At 33.5% G+C, this 20,770-nt stretch overlaps 1 protein-coding gene across 4 annotated transcripts in view; it reads right to left on the bottom strand.

Annotated features, from left to right (window-relative positions):
* Positions 1-20,770, bottom strand: part of LOC106874451 (casein kinase I) — a 94,541-nt gene that overhangs the window by 17,166 nt on the left and 56,605 nt on the right. For all 4 annotated transcript variants that reach the window (XM_014922187.2, XM_014922186.2, XM_014922189.2 and 1 more), the window contains exons 4-8: positions 20,598-20,746; positions 16,619-16,847; positions 14,839-15,009; positions 12,518-12,666; positions 11,832-11,973 (exon numbers count right to left, since the gene is read on the bottom strand). In XM_014922187.2, coding sequence (XP_014777673.1) covers positions 11,832-11,973; positions 12,518-12,666; positions 14,839-15,009; positions 16,619-16,847; positions 20,598-20,746 — 840 coding nt within the window. The remainder of the gene's footprint in view (positions 1-11,831; positions 11,974-12,517; positions 12,667-14,838; positions 15,010-16,618; positions 16,848-20,597; positions 20,747-20,770) is intronic.

Raw genomic sequence — 20,770 nt, 5'->3', positions numbered from 1 at the left:
AGATAGAGAGATAGAGAGAGAGAGATAGAGAGAGAAAGAGAGAGAGAAAGAGAGAGAGAGAGAGAGAGAGTTCTACATATATATATATGTACATATCTCTCTCTATGGTTTACTACTACAATATGAACACACAGGCCAAAATTAACTTTTTTTTACTTCGCACGCTCTAGGATTTTATCACCTGCCCGTCGAGGCAAGGTATATTCAATGTAACAGTAAATAAATATTTTCTTCACAACTTCAACCACTGTTCTTTCTTCATTACATAATGGCTATCAATGAAGAATCAATCTTTACACACAGATTATGACTCCGACATTTCATCCTACTGTGTATCGACTATCGTTTTCCCATATTATAAAGTTTTTCCCCTTTTAAAGCAAAAGGTATCATGTGATGCTAGATTCGACCAACTAATTCAATATCATTAGATAACTTGTCTGACCGTGGGTTTTATGGCTAAATGACCAGCAATGAAAAGACATCCTGTTATGAAGACAATTCTAACAATATGCAAATGTTGTTCAAACTTGAACTAAAAGCATTAGTTGACTGAAAGATAGCCTGCAACTGAGCCAAGCCTTATATAAATATTATCTCAATTCACCCACTTCTCCTTTGTGTTATATTAATCATAATTTTACCCCATCCAACTTGATATGTCTAGCAAACTGAATAACGCTGAAAATCAGATACAAAAGAAGAAAAAGAAAAAAAAATGCCCATGATAATTTTTAACCTTTTCATGACTAGATTTCTAATAGAATAAAATGTGCATCCATGAATTTTGAAAAAAATCAAGAATTTTTAAGGATTTAGTCAAACAGCTGACCTGTCCCATTATTAAGCTTGTATATGGAACACAACTTTATAAAAAGTTCTTCAAATTATAATGGATGGTTTTAATTAAAATATAAACACCTCATAACTAGTGGTTTTGTATGATATTTTAGGAAGATTATTACAATTATTTCATTTGTTAGACTATCAGTTATATCAACTAATAGTTTATCATGAGCTTTTTGTTTGCATTTCTAAATTTCAGACAGAATGCACTCCTCCAAAATATAAAGAAATGCAAACTAGCTTAACTATCAAATATCTAAGACTGGAATACAAAATTAAAAGGTTTGAGAATCTATGATTGGAAGTTGTAAACAACATACTGAAATTATGTGGACAAACTAGAGGTACAAATAAGTGGTTTTAGTCAGTTTTGAACTTGTGGCCTGTGATCAGCAGCCCAACACACTAAAATTGAAATCACTGTGCCTATATACCTCCCAGAGATAGTGGAAGTACAGTAGAAGTAGTAAAAGTTTAATGAGGTCAGCAGTAGTCCAAGGAAAATATGAAAGAATATCGTATTGATCTTAAGAAAGAAGGCATCCTATCCTGATGAAATAGCAAGAGAAACTGAAATATCACAATGTATTTATATAATAATAATAATAATAATAATTATAATAATAATAATAATAATAATAATGGACATATGAGGGTTTGACAATTTCTTACCAAACAACCACACAGATGATTTGTTTATAGTGATCAAATGTTTGTGTAGACATAAGCTCACTCCCTCCACCAGATTGACATTACCTGTACAGGTGCAACGGGTGTCAGATGTCGAAATGATTGCAGAGCAACATGAAATGAAGTGTTTTGCTCAAGAACACAATGCAACACCCTGTCTGGGAATCGAACCCACAATCTCGCAAACGCAAGTTCAACACCTTAACCACTAAACCATGCACCTTCACACACACACACACACACACGTAATCAAATTAATATAACACTGGTAATTGAACTAATATGAGTGTGGTATAAAAAAAAACTGTACTGAAATACACACACATCACCTCAAAAGATTGTTTTACAGTGACATACTTCGGAGATAATTTTCAGTACTGCAGGCATTTTTTAAAAAAAAGCTTGATTTTCATTTAGATTTTAGAACCCATTTAAAAACACTCCCAAATATTGTTTAGTTTTAGGTTTAGTCTGATCCAGAAAACTTCAGAAATGTTCCAGCTATGGCTATATTCACCACCCTCCCAATTTTCTTTCCAGGAATCTAGATTACATTAACCAATGGCCTTTCCCCTGCTGAAAATGAGAAAAATGGTTTGACAGATTTGGTTGCTATTTCTAGTAAGTAAAGCAATCATATAAAGGCTCCTTCATTATAATCTGATCTATTTAGAAGATTAGTTGGGTAGGAAGTTTGTGAGTAAGAGTCCTGGTAGTCAATCAGTGGTGATTTGGGTGTATGCATTAAGCTTGATACCAAATATGTAATCTCAGATTAACCCTGAACAACTAACCCTTCAATAAAAGCATTCCAGTCATGGCCACCCTATCGTTTTCCGAGCATCATGTATCCACAGTGTTCTTTTGTAAAGATACTAAGGCAACCAATAGTCAGCTTCCTCACTGGTCTGATACCAAATGAGTGCTAATGAAACTCTGAAGCAGGAGACCAATAGTCAGTCTCTTACCCAGCATTGCCGACCGTTTTCCACTGACCGTTTTGATACGACTGTTGTCACACATATTTGAAATTTTGGTATCAAGACAAGAAGGAAGTTGCAATTGGTTGTTCAATCTGTTAAAAATAACAGCCAAATCACATCTTAGTATCTTTCAAAAAGAACAAACTAGATAATGTAGCTGAGGGTATAACATGCTAGAAAAAGAAAGTGGGGTGGCCATGGCTGGAAGAAATACCCAAGATATTGTACGTGAATGTTCTCATATAAATTCATATTTATTTATTTTTAAATTCATTCTGTTTCATTTTGAAATGCAGGGTAAAAGAACAGCCAAAATCCTTATCATTTTAACATTGACTGGTTCCATGTTCGCATTACATTATTAGGTCAGACAACCAGATTATATCTGTCCCCACTCCTGACTGTACAAGGATGTAAAATAGATGTACATTGAAGAGTTGAAGAAATAGAGAGGAGAAAGAAAGGAAATTTTTTTTTTTTTACATAGAAACATTTAAAAAAAATAAATTTATAAATACAATCTCCTAATTAACCATTATTTCTTATGAAATGTAAGTCATGTTGCTAGCATGGTGGTAAAAGATGAATGATGATAGAATGATACAAAAGAAAAAGAAAAGTATGAAAAAGAGTGATGTAAATGATCTTGAGTTAACTTGAATTCTGTTCTCCAAGATTGCTTTAGTTCTTACTACTTGTAGCCCGACTTTCATAACAACATGTTGCCAAACAGCAAGGAACGGTGACCAACCTCAAGTAGATGAAGTGCTGCTCTTATTTATCATGCAAATAACAAGAAGCTTAGAACCTAGAATCACAACCTCTGGAAACTGCCCCACATTTGCTTATCTGCCAATATTCCCAGATAAGCCGGTTAGTTTTGTAATGGCTGTCAAATTATCTTCAGTTCTAGCTATTAATAACAAGGCAAACAATTCCAACAACTGATAAGAGATTAACTAATAACTACTTATAAACTGTGAATTTAATAATAATAATAATGATAATAATAATTGATTTGGAAAACTAAATTTTTATTTTATTTGTAAAAGAAAAACAAACTTGCTATCTTATTTGTTCCGTATTAAGTCTAATGTAGATCATTTTAAATAATGATTACTAATAGAATGCTATTTTGGTAGGAGGAGTCTCATGCCTAGTGACACTAATGCAATGGAAGATAGATTGAATTAATAGAAGCAAGATTTTAAAACCATAGTCATGCTGTTGCTGAAATTAATTGCAGCATGCAAAAGGTTTAAATGTATAGAGTGTCTCCTCTACCATTTCCCTGAAAACAAAGAGTCTAAGCAATGTTCCTAGAAGCTTAAAATGCCAAGCACCATGCTAGCAACAAATTAATTTACTCATTGGCACTAAATAACAAGACATGTCAAACCTTAACATCCCAAGAAAGAGAGAGAGAGAAAAAAAGAGAGAAGAGAAACAAAAGAAGGAAGAGAGAGAATCGTCACAGAAGGTACAAATAGAAAAAAGTAAAAATTAAAAAGAAAAAAAAAAACAATTTTTATTGGCTTTATAATGAGATTGATTTAGAATAAATAAAGCAACAGAAGAAAATGTTTACAAATTAAAGTGAATAAAAATTTTCAATTAAAAATGTACAAATTATCTCAATATTTCTGAATGTTTACAACTCTACCCTATAAATTATGTGAGACTTTACTTCATTTGAAATTTCAACTTGATTATAGTCGTTAAAACTTGCCTTCTCTTTTGGTACTTTGATTGCAAATGATAAAATGAGTGTATATAAAGGGAGTATTTGTGTGTGTATACATACATACACACACATACATCATCATGATGTAGAGTCTGTTTTCTATGGTGGCATAGGTAAGATGGTTTGACTGGGGCTGATAAGCCAGAGAGCTACACCAGGCTCCAGTCTGTTTTGGTTTGGTTTGGTTTCCTCAACTGGATGTCCTTCCCAACACCAATCACTCTACATAGTGTACTGGGTGTCTTTTACACATCACTGGCATATTTACACACACACACATATATACATTAATACATACACACACGTATGTATATATTATGTAACAAGACGTGATGGTCTGTTCTTCAAATGTAAACCCTTCCATACTAATCAAGAAAGTGATGTTCCTCACACATGCAAACTCTCACCCTCATTAATATGATAAGGGGATGAAGTGAATAAATACCGAAAGTGTTGTCGTTAGATTGGAGACACAAAAATTTCTCCAGAAAGATTTCAATACTAAAAGCATTTACCACTTCAATGTTTCAAATTATTAAAGAAACCTAGAGTATAAAATCAATGGGGGGATCCAGAAAACTGGTTTGGAATTCATGGCACTTGGTTTGCATACTCTTAAGACATCCAACAAAAACAGATCTTTTCTGAAATTCAATTCTCTAAATTGTACTTTACAACACAGCTATTTTATCAGCTTTATCAATTCAGTCATTATTTGTGATACAAGATTACCTCCATATTTTCAAAGAAGTTAATGTTGGTTCTTGTTTTTTGGTAACCAAATTAGTTGACTGAATAGAAATTTGCAGAGAAACCTCTTTTGCAGATATACAGAATTTATATATTAAAGATTAAAAATTCAATGTAAATAGCATTAAATTCCCCTGAAATCCAATTATTTTGTACCACACAACATAAATCTACACAAACACAAGCACACTGCTATGACAACAAAATGGATCATACTTTCATTTCCAATTACACTGATTATATATATATTTCAAAACGAACAACCCTAAAGTACCAACATGTTTGTCTCTAATAAAAAACAAAAAAAAAACCCAATCAATGTAAATGATAAAAAAGACAAAAGAAGCATATTGCCAAAAATATAAAGATTTATGAGGAAGCAGAGGAGAACAACAATTTCAATACTAAAATTAATTAAAAAAGCAAAAAATTGAAACTGAAAACAAAGCGCAAAAAAAAAGTTCTTTTTTTTTAAATTCTTCTATTCGTTTCAGCCTTGGAGTTTGGCCATACTGGAGCACTGCCTTTAAGGGTACAGTTGTTCAGATCAACCCTAGTACCTTACTGGTACATATTTTATATATGTTTAAAGGGTAAAAGCAAAGATGAGTGGAAATACTGCTAATTCCTTTCTTTTTTTAATTTCTCAGATTGAGGTTTAAAAAAAAAGCAACAAAATCTTACCTAAACTGGTAACAAATGTAAAAAGAAGAAGGAAGAAAAAAAAGAAAAGGCAGGTAAATATTCTATTCTAATTGGTTACTTAAATATGAGGATTATTATCAGATTGACTGACACTGAATGTAATTATAATAAACAATAGTCAACACATTCTCCTAGTCTGCAGTTGACTATGTCATGACTTGGTATTGTTTAGTGTTTAGTATTGTAGAAGTTCTAATTAAATATTAAGCACAATTATTTACATTAGTAGTTGAGGATCGGTCCACAAGTCAGTCCTAATGAAGTAAAAGAAATTGTAGCTGCTTGGCTGTTTATCTTATATGCAGACAATACTCCTCAGTGCTTAGCTGGTACTTATTTCTATTGACCCTGAAAGGATGAAAGACAAATTTGACCCCAGCGGAATTTGAACTCAGAAACGTAAAGACATATGAAATGCTACTAAGCATTTCACCGAGTGTGCTAACGATTCTACCAGCTCAGCAACTTACAATGCAATTATATTAATGTACAATATTTATTGTGGGTTTCTTAACATGATTGATTGTTATTCTCAATAGGAACCATTCTCTAATTTACAGATTCCATAGCGAAATCTCATTTATTCATAAATGTGATATAACTAAACATTTTCTTTCATTTTCAACCTTCTTAGAACTAGTTCTAGTTCTGACTATTTGAGTTTACATAGCAGACTAAAGAGCCAATTTGTAATTTAATTGATAACTGTCTTCTTCATTACATAACATATAAATAACAAAGTGTTTAAAGTGAGATGGTATTACAGCCCTTAAAGGAATATACAATACATACTTTTTAAATAAGAGATCTGTCCGTCGTAGAACTGTACAAAATACAAAAATTTTTAACAATATCTCAGGCAACAAAGATAAGAACATATTGGCAATCAACCATCCTTATATAAAAGTGAAACAAGTGCTCAACAAGGAAGTACGAGGGGAGATGCAGAGACTAAATTCTTTCAGCTTTATGTTCCTGTGATATCATCAATATTGGTTAAAAGGTAGCATTATACCACCAAGGAGAGCCAAAGGTTGATGCATAACATTAAAAAGAGAAATTACAAAGATATGTAGTGATTATAACCACAAGTGACAGAGAGGTAATTTAGATCAACCATTAGTATAATATTTGTAAAACTTTCAATAAGCTGTAGAAGGTAAATGACAATTCAAAATAAGTTATAAGTTAATCTGCAAACCTCAGAATCAAGTTCCAGGTTTATACACACACACACACAACCCTAACCAAATGATTAAGAAATTTGCTTCACAATAATAATAATAATGATGCATTGGACTCGATTCTAGAGGATGGCATCTAGGGTGTCTTTTATCATAACCTTGGGTTGACCCAAGCCTCATGAGTGAAACTGGGTCAACAGAAAGTGTGTGGAATCCCATCAGGACTGTACCTGTAACTCAAATTGCATGCATCAACCCTGCATCATACTGGTTATGCCTGAAGATTATGTTAGGAGTGCACATGCTAATGGTATACTCACTGTTGAAGAACAGATCTCTCTCCCATATATATATATATATTTATTATTCTTTAACTTATTTCAGTCATTTGACTGTGGCCATGCTGGAGTACTGCCTCAAAGGGCTGTCTACCAAAACCACCTACAAGGCTTTGGTTGGCCTGAGGCTATGAAGGAAGACACTTGCCCAAGGTGCCACACGGTGGGGCTGAACCCAGAACCAGGTGGTTGGGAAGCAAGCTTCTTACCAGACAGCCGCACCTGCAGTGATGCAAGCAGGAAAAACAGAACTCAAAATATGAACAATAGGCGCAGGGGTGGCTGTGTGGTAAGTAGCTTGCTTCCCAACTACATGGTTCCAGGTTCAGTCCTACTGTGTGGCACCTTAGGTGAGTGTCTTCTATTATAGCCTCGGGCCGACCAAAGCCTTGTGAGTGCATTTGGTAGATGGAAACTGAAAGAAGCTTGTCATATATATACACATGTGTGCGTGCATTTGTGTCTGTGTTTGTCCCCCCACCATTGCTTGACAACCAATGCTGGTATGTTTACGTGCCCATAACCTAGCGGCTCGCCAAAAGAAACCGATAGAATAAGTACTAGGCTTACAAAGAATAAGTCCTGGGTAGATTTGCTCGACTAAAGGCAGTGCTCCAGCATGGCCGCAGTCAAATAACTGAAACAAGTAAAAGGACATGTTTATTTTTATTGATATTCAGTGGGAGCAACAGACCGATTCAAGCTTTGAGAGTTTTGTGCATTGGCACTTATCAAAATAAGTACCGGCATACGAAACTCTCAGACCTTGAGTTACTCTGTTGCTTCCATTAAATATTAATATTATATGTGTATATATATATATGTGTATATATATATATATATAGATTATTATGTTTTGCAAACTTTGCAAACATATTTAGTCATATTGTGAAAATAGAAACTGCAGTCAAACAGGTTTTTCAGCAGCCAGAGAGAAATAGTTGAGTCACTGGATGAGTTTCAGCTTCCATTGAAGCCAATTTCAATTGAGGTATAGCAAGCACTATATCACATGTGATGAGGTTAACGTCGACTTTACGATAAATGTATTATCAGCTTCGACCAGACACTTGCGTCACTTTTTCATGTCTGTAGTCAGAAGTGGAGCTCCTACGTATGACACTTTGAGGGTGGGGGGCTGTGTAACTTGTGAGAAGTCATCCTCAGACTGGAGAACTGGTGCAAAGGCTTAGAATACATTGGACGGTTCTAATAAACATCCAAGGGCCATAGTAACAGTGAAAAGTTGGCTGTGTTCTACTACAGCACCAACAGCAAATATGCGAAGGCTATTGTTTAACCGCAGGGGTTCTGTATTCCTAGTGGTGCTAGAAATATGCTTATGAAACATGATCACCTTTTTTTACAGTTTTGATCTCGTATGTTCAGTGTCAATGCTCCCCTTAATATGCACAGCTAACTCTGCAATTGCTGTAGAGATAAAGTCAGACCTAGCTTTGTTAAGATTAGATGTATCAGTCTTTAACTAAGTCTTCTCAGTAAACAGAAGGAAATAACTGAATACAGATGATAACTCTAATAATGAAAGGTAAAATTAATTGATTCTTTTGCCTTGACCTTTTTCACAGGTGGATGAAAGACCTATTGTATAACCATAAAGTCTCTTTTTCACACTGAGGCTAAATGTTTTTATTAAACATTATGTTTATTACTGTTATCAATTTTATTTCATACATGTGCTGGTTTTATGTATGTGTGTGTGTGCACATACACATAGATATATATACACGAATCCATGTGCATTGGATATACGAGCTCATACATGTGTGTATATGCACATAAATATGTATACACAGATATAAACACAAATATGTATTTCTGTATAAATACACCCTGATATCAATATAAATACTGTGTATACATGCACACACAGATAAGCAGGTCATCAAACCATACCATACTGTCACATAGCCAATATGTAACTAGGATACATTCATATATAAAAGGATATATAAATGCTCAAACAAACTTCCATGAAAGTGCTATTAAAATTTTTTTTTTTAAATAGTACAAAAATTATAATATTTCTTGTCAGAATTTCGGTGACTACTCAAACTGCCATTGTAGCACCAAGTTTTGTTGAAAAAATATACCATTTGCACAAAAATGGTGTCAGTTTGATAACTGCTTAGAATTTATGGATGCACCAACACAGCATAAAAAATATGTTACAATGATACAAAGGAGCATAGGTTATCTTGCTACAAAATGAATTCCAGTTAATATGCTGTTGGCAGCATGAAGCAGCTACCAGACTTACTACAGTTTTGGATGTTGGTTAGTTCTCATCAGTGTTTGTTTAACTCCCATAAATATATTTGTAAGTGCCATGAGTTAAGTGTACTACTAAGTGTGTGTATATGAGTACAAAGAAGAGAAAGAAAAGGTATCCACAACCTAAAAGATTATTAATTTTTTTGATGCTGAGGTTTGCTTGCCACTGTTCCAAATATCATCATGTTTGCATTGAGGAACATGATGATGGAGACGTTTTCCTATCTTAGAAGCTTGGCTTCTAATAAATGAATGAATATATATATTACAGAGATGTATTTGCATAGCAAGTGACCTAATCTGAGATCGTGTGCTGGAACGAAAACAATTGCAGCATGGAAGGTGTTTATAAGCCATTTAAGAAACACACAAAAACCGTTAGATTCACTTCAACATATAAATTTAATTTGCCAAAATATTTATGTTGCTTTGAGACCGCGACCTGTTCACTTACAAAATTCTGTGCTGCACAGAATTTTGTCAGTGAACAGGTCGCGGTCTCAAAGCGACGAAAATATTTTGACAAATTAAATTTAAATGTTGAAGTGAATCTAACGGTTTTTGTGTGTTTCTTAAATGGCTTATAAACACCTTCCATGCTGCAATTATATATATATATATATAGTTAAAGCTGAGCAACTACATTAGGCCAAGAAAGAGTTTCCTATGAACTCACTTATCAAACTTTGCTAAATATGTTCACAGTACATCAATACATAGAAGCACAAGTGAGATGCCTGGTGGTGCTAGTGAAGTTTCAGCTTTAGCTAACTTTTAAACATTTAAATATTATATATATATATATATATATATATATATATATATATATATATATATATATATATATATATATATATACATACACACACACTGTATATGTATTCTTTTAGGAATATCTTGAAGCACACACATAGAACTACAAATAATAGCATGTGCCAGTGGAACTTGAACCCACATCACCTGGAGACAGGACAGGCATTCTACCACTGTACCAAAGCAATCCTTCAAATTTCTCTATCCATTTTAGAAACTTACCAGCAACAACTGTATGTTGTTCATGTCTACAAGAGACATGGGTTCAAGTCCCACAGGCAGCCTTCGACTTTATTGCAAAGGGTTTTCTGACCCTATATTTACATGTTATTTATAAGCTTTATGTGTATGCTTTGAGATATTCCAAAAAAGAATTAGTTCACATTCTCAAGAAAGTATATATAATTCTTATGACATTAACAATATATATATAAATATAATATCCCACTTAAAATAGCTTTGGCAGTTAAGCACTGAAAATCCAACCCTAGTCAGTAATGTCACCAGACCAGAATAATATTGGTTAACTGAGTATTGGTTCCTCAAAACAAAATTCAGTTCAAGATACACATGTACATATAAACCAAACAATATTGGATTGTCTTTAATTATTCAAGTCAAATATTGCTACTTGATTGTTGACTTCTACATAATGTAAAATTCCTTCACGCTTCATAGCTATTTTTGATTTGATACAAACACAAAGAGATTGTCACAGAAAATTCATTTGTAAGTTCATTCATGATTTGCAACTTCTGATATGGCAACAGGAAGAGTATGGCAGTGAAATGGGTACAGAACATTTGTTCCTTAATATTAGTAAGAGACTGGTACAGTTTCATGCAATAAAAAGTATCTAGTCTAGTTGGTAAGAGGATTAGAAAATTTGAGTTTGAAAACAAGTTTATTATTGTACTAAAAATCTATATTATTTCTATAGAATTTGGTGGCTGTGTTATTGGTAGGGATTATAATAAATTTTTTTTAAATCTAAATTACAAACATTACAACAATTTCATTGAACAATTTAAATAAGCATTTGAAATCAGAAAAGATACAACTGAATTATAGAGTAACTTATTGAGCACTATTTCCAATCATGAAACATATTAAATCTTGACTTGAACTTTAAAAATTGGTCAGTGAAAATAAGAAAATTTGCTTAATAACTAAGTAATTAGTAATAGTTAAAACAGTAGCAACAGTTATTAGTAACTTGAAAATTTTTTATCATGGTCAAACAAAATGTATTAGATTTTTTTTGTCTGAAGTAATGTAATGTAAAATAGCTTAAGCATAATTGATAGGGTAGAGTTGTAGCTAATTATTTATCATATGGTAATTTTTCAACAGGAACTACAAATAAATTAATTTAAATAATCATAAAACATATAACTGTTCATTTACATTAAAATGTCTCTAATATTGTTACACTATTTTTGAGAGTAAATATATTTTAAATTAAAAATCTCGAGGTACTTACTGCCATAATCGCCACTGGGGGAGGCTGCAACAGCTACTTGATCAGATCGCATACGGCCAGCAGTGGTCGTACCTTGTAATCCTCTAGCTGTCGAGCTGTACATTTTGCGATCTCTATCAAAATCATCATTTGACCTACCTCCCTGCAAGTCAATGGAAGACAAAAAAAATTCATTAAACAAGAATCAATTTTGCTTTTTCTGTCTATCAAAAGCTTTTCAGGCAATGAGCCAAAGAGGGAACTGCTACATGGTTTCTTGACATGGAAGCAATAGCAACCAATCATCCTTTAAATCACAGACTGCTGTCTTAGACAACACACTAAATAATGTAGTCCTAGAGACACAATGCTTGGGAAAAATATAGAAAAAAACACAGGATGATCACATCTGGAACATTACTGGCAATAAGTGTCAGCATGGGATTAGATAACAATTCAGTGCCTTATTATTATTATTATTATTATTATGTGAACAGCCATGCTACATGGCAGTGAAACATGGGCTGTGACAGCCGAGGACATGTGTAGGCTTGAAAGAAATGAAGCCAGTCTGCTTCACTGGATGTGCAATGTCAGTGTGCATGTTCGAAAGAGTGTAAGCCTCTTGAGAGAAAAGTTAAGCATAAGCGGCATCATATTTACTGAAAACATTTCTGCTAAAACATCATTTCTAAAGATATACTTACAAATTTTAGCAAGTTCCAGTCAAAGACATAATCATAAGTAAATCCTTGACGATGGAAGAGATTTCTAAATAGCTGCCTCAAATAGGAATAATCTGGTTTATCGTCAAACCGTAAGGACCGACAGAAATTTAAGTATGTTGCAAATTCCGCTGTAAAAGAAAAAAAAAAATAATTGCAATACATTTTCTTTAATGGCATAATTAGATTGAAGAACCTCACCTATGATTCTTTCCAGAGGTGCAAAAAGCTGGTTGGGCTGTCCTCAGGCAGGATATCTGACACTGCCATAGAATGGATGTCACTAAAGACACCCCAGGGCCAGGCGGTGCTGCTAAATTGGGTAATGAATTAAGTCTACCATCAAAGATGAACTTCCACACAGTTTCCCCTCTTAGTAGAATCAAACCAGAAATTTTGTAACTGTGAAACATACTTCCTTAATCCAACAACCAGTTACCATAATACAAAAGGAAATTTACTTTTCTATTTAAAGTAGTTTAAAATGTGTTTAGGGAAAGATTTTGAAACTGGAATTATCATTGTACACCCCCTGCTCCACCATCATCGTCTCCCAAATAAAAAGAAATTTTAGGAGTTGACTGGTACTTGTTTTATCAACCCAAAGGGATAAAAGGTTTGAACTGAGAGAGTAAAATGCTGAAAGACATTTTGTCCAATGCTCCTGTTTCTGCCAAGTCACCACTCTCTGGTAGCTATAGCAATAATGAAGAATGCATTTGGATGTACATTGAGGCAAACATGCTTGTCTACTTTTTATCTTTTACTTGTTTCAGTCATACTGGGGCACCATCTTAAAGGGTTTAGTCAAACAAATTGACCTTGGTACATATTTTTTTTCAAGTCTGCCACTTTTCTAACAGTGTCTTTTGCTGATCCACGAAGTTCTTGAGATGTAAATAAACCGACACCAGTTGTCAAACTTGGGCGAGAACACACACATGACTGACTTCCACACAGTTTCTGTCTACAAATTCTTTCACAAGGCATTAGTTGTCCTGGGGCTACAGAAGACACTTGCCTAAGGTGCTACACAGTGGGACTGAACTCAAAACCATAAGGTTGCAAAGCAAGCTTTTTTAACCATACAGCCACGCCTGTGTCAATGTTAACTTTCTTTTTTTTTCCATATAACTGGGACAAATACCTGACCTGATTATATAAAAGCATTGGGAAAATAGTTCCTATTAAAAACAGCCCAACTTATAACTGATGTGAAACAACAAAATCAGGACATTTATGAAATAGAACAGAAAAAAAAAAAGCTGGATAAGAAAGTAAGATAATCTAAAATGAAGAAACAAAATCAACAGAATTTAGAGAAAGCACCAATCCTAGTTCCTTCGTCTAACAGTTTTTGTCCATGCTTGAAGAGAGAAACACAGGCCACACCTAGCAACTTCACAGTGTGTGTACTGAAACATATGTAATCTGAGTAAGGTTGCTGATTTATTATTTTTTTCTTTTCTGAGGGGTGGAGTCTGAATAACCAAATTTTTCTTTATATAAGACATGTAGTGTTTGCAGAAGAGGAAAATTACTGTTGCTAGTCTTTGATAATATCAATTCTTTGCAACTATACTTTTTCTTTTTCTCTTAATTCTTTTGATACCAATCCTGCAGAGACCACATCTGGTTCTGTTGTACAAGGTCACCTGTTTCAAAATGTTTAATTGAAGCCAATTGATAATGTACTTTCATTTGGAATAATTTATCCATAATGTAAATAATCTTATAAGGTTTTTTAAAAAAAAATTTTTTTTTTTAGGAACATGATATTGCAAGATTTTTCTCAAAGTCAGCGTGAGACACCTAAGAATCCACCATGTCCTTGCTTAGACAAATGACTCACTGTTCTCTACACACCTTAAGAATCATGATCAAGAGTGGAATACCTTTGATTACAGGTTTTTCTCCAACGGGGATGACATGGGGCTTACCAAAAACTAAACTAGGACTCTTTAATTATCAAAAAGAAAACTATTTCAAACAACAATTAATACTACAAACTTACACAGAAAAAGCATGATAGGAATTGAGAGTTAAATACCTTTCATCATAATTCTATATTCCAAACGGTAGTTCAATATATTAAGAGATAAAGTTATTTTTCTAAATTCCTCGCAATCTACATTTTCAAAATTGAAAATACCAAGCTCATGAAAGGTTTACAGTAAAAAAAGCAGAAATAAAAGTAAAGACAAAAATTTGAATTAGATAGAACTCAAGAAAACTGAAGTAAACGAAACAACCACGTTAACAGAAAGTGGAGGCAAATGCAAAAATTGGTTAATATTACTAACAAGGAAATCCTTTACAAAGCTCTTCAATAGGTGTTGACATTTTCTTTTCACTAATTCTTTCATATTTTTGTCGTTTGGTTGCTGCTTTCAATCCCTGCCATGGCAAGCTTCCTCTCAAAAAATACATGAAAACATATCCTAATGATTCCATGTCATCTCGTCTACTTTGCTCTGAAAATATCAGTAACACATTAATTAGCGACAGAAAACAACATAATCAGAAAGATAACATTCATCATTTCCAGTTATCTTGTTTTATTATTATTATTATTATACTGATTGATGGTAGCATCCATGAATGTTATACAAGTACAGCATTTCCAATTACGTCATCATAAATTATGAAGTCTTTTTTTAAAAAAGATGACCAAATGAACGGTTTCAGTAATATTGTTCACCATTGTAAGAGAGTATTTGTATTTCTTCATTCTGACTTGTGTAGAAAAATAATATTTTGGGAAACTAAATAAAGATTAAGGATGGTGGGTGAATGACTGAATATATGTAGGCATGCACACACGCACATCTACACGATGGCTGCAACCTGGTTTTGAGCAATGCCACTGCCTGATTGTTCTTTTGTAATGCTGCATGGATGGGGTAACGAAGAGTACCTCTTGCAGCAGGTGTTCACAGAGCTCATCACCCATGCCTGCATTCCACCATGGAATTTTGCATGGTGTGCTTGGATTTTCTTTTTGCTTTGGTCAGCCATAGTATGCAACACAACAGAAATGTTAAAAATCAAGTGGTACCTGTGCCCAAAACTTTATAACACTTTATCATTTAAACAGCCTTATCAGGCCCAAATATTGTACCTTTTTAATGTTCATACTGGCTGGATCTAGCCTCTCACACTTATCCCATAACATCATCCTAAAAATAAACAATCACATCATTGAAGTCTCAAAGTTACGAGATAATGCATCATTACTTCAAAATGATGTGAGTAAATAAGCACTGCATTCGACAGAGTAATCTGAATGGGTTAAACACAGGGCCAATCCCACTCTATAAACAATATATGCATTTGCCCCAAAACAACAGCCTACATCATAAGATGCAAACAAGTTGTAGGTGATACATCAGAGTTTTCCTTCTCCCTAGAAAGAGGTCTCAACAAAGACTAAGGGTCTCACACTGGCAACTGCTGGGTGGCCACTGACCACTCAATTCATACATACATAACTAATCTACAATTTTTTCATCTTTGTCAGTTTGTGCAGTAAACCCATTTTACCTCGTTATCAGCTTCAAACACTAATGATTTAAAAATCACTAGCTTGTAATCATATAAAACTTTCTAAGTCCACACTAATCACAAGTCTTTTCATTTAAAGGACTGTTTTTCTTGTTTTGTTGAGTGTTAGCGCTATGCCAGTGTAAAGTGTGTGTGGGGGGGGAACCAGATTGTAAATTCAATATCTATATATCCTAGTACTGGATTTTACATATTATTGCCGTTGTTAACCACACAGTTACAAATATGAATTGAACTTGTTATCATGCTAAATGGCTAAAGTAAGCAGAGTTATATATCTTGTTTACAATTACACAATACAAAAGCTGTAATGATTTTTTTTTAAGCATTGACCATGCCATCCAGGGCTCTGGCCTCTTACACCCATTGTCCACACACACAAAATTACCCATCAACAAATTATTAATCTAACCATGAAATTTTTTTCTTCAAATCTTTCATTTCTTGTAACAAAATTCTTCACAATGAGTGACGATGATTAGTGATGATGGTGATAATGAAAATTAAGTTGTTACTTACCTATTCCTAAATGTGTGTTTATACTAGCATATCTTGCTGTGCCAGTTAAGTTTTTATTTTCTCGATAAGAAATATGTTGGTGAGACCTTGGATCCCTGTACTTTTTAGCAAGTCCAAAGTCAATAATATATACTAAATTTCCCTTTTTCCCTAATCCCATGAGAAAATTATCTGGTTTGACATCTCGATGGATGAAATTCTTTGAATGAATGTACTCAATCCGACTTATCTGAAGTTAGAAAAATAAAAAATAGTTAATATTCTAAGGTCTTTAAGTGTGCATATCAAAATATTAAGGATATAATACATCTGATCTTTAAACCGAAATAAGATGTGCTTATGAAGCAGCAATATTTGTTGTGATGAAATGTTTTTTAAAAAAAAAAAAGCATATTTGATGCTTTCCAAAACGGCCAAAATTTTCATTTAACATTTTTATTTTGTATACAGCATGTATACAATACATACTGTGTTGTATACTTGCTACATTATATACTATATACAAATATTCTGGCAAACCTGAAACAATAATGCTTACCATCTTCTTTGACTACTTACGCAAATTATCTTCGTTAAAATATCTAAAATATCTTTAAATGCTCTAATTTGCTCTTTAATCTCTCTGCGAAACCAAAAATACAATTTATTTTAAAATTAAATATTCAAAACACTGAACCTGACACAGCTCACACAAAGGGATAGATTCCCAAAATCTGAACTGAATCATTGTGCTGACATTTCCAAAATACCATCAACCCATGAAAATATTAGACATTAACACCAGGCTTACCACTTATAGGAGTGGAACCATGTAGTTATCACCTGCCAGTCAACTACATAACTAATTGCATAACACAGCACCAGCCATTATTACTTCTTCCCAAATTTGGTAATTTTCCTGCTGTTTTAAACTGTACTATTTTATCTCAACAAGTATCTCATTTATTCCATAATTAGTCAGTCACTTAGTATTCAACAAGAGAGGCCATCCTATTAATGTCCAACACAGCAATGTGTCCCAACAAAGTTTGATGTTTGCAACAAGAATTAAATCCATGTATTGTAAAGTAACAAACACTTTAACATTACTGCTCTATTCAATCAGGGTTGATCAACAATGCATTGCTGTCCTAGTCAAAATTTCAAATACATTTATATTCCCTAAATATCATATCAAACCCATTACAACCATTCTCATTCAAATGTCTTTTCTTTATCTCGTGAGTTATTTGGTGACCTCACTAGAGTTGGTATCATGAAAAAAAAAAAAAGAAAGCACCAGATGTACTCAGAAAAGCAGCTGGTGTTAAGAAGGACATCCCAAATTTCAATTATAAAAGATTTTACAACAGTGCAGAATGTTATTCTCAACATTTTTGACAGCAAATCCTTCCAAATTGTACACCGCAATCTTATCTTTCACACACATATGTAATCATGAGAGAGATAAATAATTTGTGGTGCTCCAGCATGGACGCAGTCAAATAACCGGAACAAGTAAAAGAGTAAAAGAATCTAAGAATAAATCTAAATCTAAGTAGGAATTATCTAACTTGACCAGACATGCTCAGTGTTTGACTTCAAATCGAATTATCAGTCATTGCTCTGCTTACTGACTCTATCGTAGTAGTAGTACTATCACTGCTTGATAGGAATGCCTGACACAAGAAATGTCAGCCAAGCATAAAACAAGTGGTTTAAATAAAAATAGAAATAATAAAGCAAGCAGCCATATGTCGTACACTGATAAGATCTTAGCAACTCTAGACCAGTTTCCTCATTCTTTCATTATATCTCTGATAAATTTAAAAGCTAAAGCTGAGCAGTATCGAATTTCTCTCCATTTACCATCTCATATTTAATAAGATTCCATAACAAAACAAAGTTTGCTCCCTTGTACAAAATTCTTTTTTTTTTTTCAATATTAACCATAAATTACCCAACTTGTGCAATATTGATGTTCTTTGAAATCCAAATGGTATTTAATGTTTTGTAAAACATTTTGAATCTTGGATAAAAACTAAAATTTTTCCAGGTAGTGAAATAAATTCTTTTACTTTGAGAATCACTTCTCAGCAAATTAATCAACTTATATGGGACTGAGTCAACTGAAGAGCAGATATGTGGTCACTCAACTTGCTAAAAACAAACAGTCCTATTTTTAAGGACACCAATAACATAGAATTAAATTCACTAAAGCTGAGAGAAATTACAGAATAGTCAGCTGAAATTGCTTTGCTCATAATTCTGCTGGGACTTAACAACAACTTAATTAGGACAGTTTCATTACAACAACTAACAATTATTTGGCCCTAAGTTAAACCTAAACCAGCAAATAATATAAATATTCCAGCCATGACCAGCCATTCCAGTTTTTTATTTTACTCAGACAATGTTCAAGGATTATGTCATGAAAGCCTAGGGAGATGTGACTGCTGTTTCTGGTAGGCAAACTGATTGTATTGTTTCCCATATATAGACTCAAACACTCAACAGAAGCTGTTAACCTTAGTCCTAACACATAAACATTGATGAGGGGGAAAAAATCATATTGGGTTAGAACTAACAAACTCTGCTCATATACTTTCAAATCTAAACTCTACAAAGCAAAACTTGCAAATGAAACATTATCCACATTTTAAAAATCCATTTTAAATCGAGTTTTGTAACAGGGGTGCTTAATTTTTAAATCATTTGAAATTTCAAATATCTTTAAAAACTAAATATTATCTTCCTATCCATTATAGTCAGAATCGCAGCTTAATCTTTTCGTTACCCCACCCTCCACCCACCCAGTATACCTTGCTGCTAAACAACAATTCATAGACAACTAGTTTATAAGATTCAGGATCTTATACAAGTATATTCTTTTTCTTCCACTTGTAACAGTAATTCATTTACATCTAACAAGACACTGACATTTATTTTATGGTTCTCAGTTTGTCAGTCAAAAGGTCACCATTACAATCAGTATTTCAAATCACTATATTGATGTGTATTGCAGTAATATAAATGAAATAAAAAGTAAACATGTTAAACACCTAATACTATCACATAAATGCACAGATAATAACATACATCTATAATACACTCACACACACACACACAATTTTTACTTTAACTAGACAAACTAATTTGGTTGCCTCCTTCACTAGAGATAACCTACAAATACCATTCCTAATAATTTCGTAGCCATTTCACAACATACAGCTACCCTTTCTTCCTCGTCATAAATGTCTGAAGTATGATTACAAGTCAATATCAGATAGCAATATAACTTGGAAAATCCACTTACAAGACACTGGTTGGCCCAAGGCTATAATAGAAGACACTTGTCTAAGGTGCCATGCAGTGGAACTGAACTTGGAACCATGTGGTTGGGAAGCAAGCTTCTTACCACACAGCCATGCTTGCATCTTGTTTGTTTTTACATCGATTTTTCCATGCTGCCAGGGGGGGGGGAGACAAATGTATTATTGAGGCAATGTTTTACAACCAGATGGCCCTTCCTGTTGTTAACCATTAAGTATTTTTCAAGTAAGAGATACCTTATTCCACTTGTCTTCAAGATTCAAAAGCCAGTAAATGACCCACTGACAGGGGAAATTACAGCAATGTCACCACTCATAGCTGAATGATTTTCACAAATATAAAGACACAAGGGATAAACACACTTATGCATGCACACGCACACAATTGACAGGCTTCTCTCAGTTTCTATCCACCAAATCCACTCCCAAGGCTTTGGTCAATCCAGGGTTTGCAATCAAAGACATTTGCCCAAGATGCTGCAAAGTGTTATTGAATACATTTCCTACACTCTAAGTGCATTAATTAGAAATATTACTGGTGAAAAATCTCTCTCTATCAAAAATTCACAACAAAAGAATAAATGAACAACACTAGTGACTAGGTTCAAATAGATATAAAAAAATATACAATACAAAATAATTAAAAATTAAAGAAAATCAAATCTTACCAACTGATCTGCAAGCAAAAGCACAGTTTTTGGACTGAATTTTCTTGAACAGAAATTAAATAGATCTTCAAGACTGGGACCAAGAAGCTCCATGACCATGACATTGTAATCGCCTTCAGCACCACCCCATTTGATTGTGGGAATTCCTACTGAAAATAGTTAAAAAAAAAAAA

The sequence above is a fragment of the Octopus bimaculoides genome, chromosome 22, assembly GCF_001194135.2.
Source record: "Octopus bimaculoides isolate UCB-OBI-ISO-001 chromosome 22, ASM119413v2, whole genome shotgun sequence".
NCBI lineage: Eukaryota > Metazoa > Mollusca > Cephalopoda > Octopoda > Octopodidae > Octopus > Octopus bimaculoides.
This window is presented reverse-complemented; position numbering and strand designations above follow the sequence as displayed.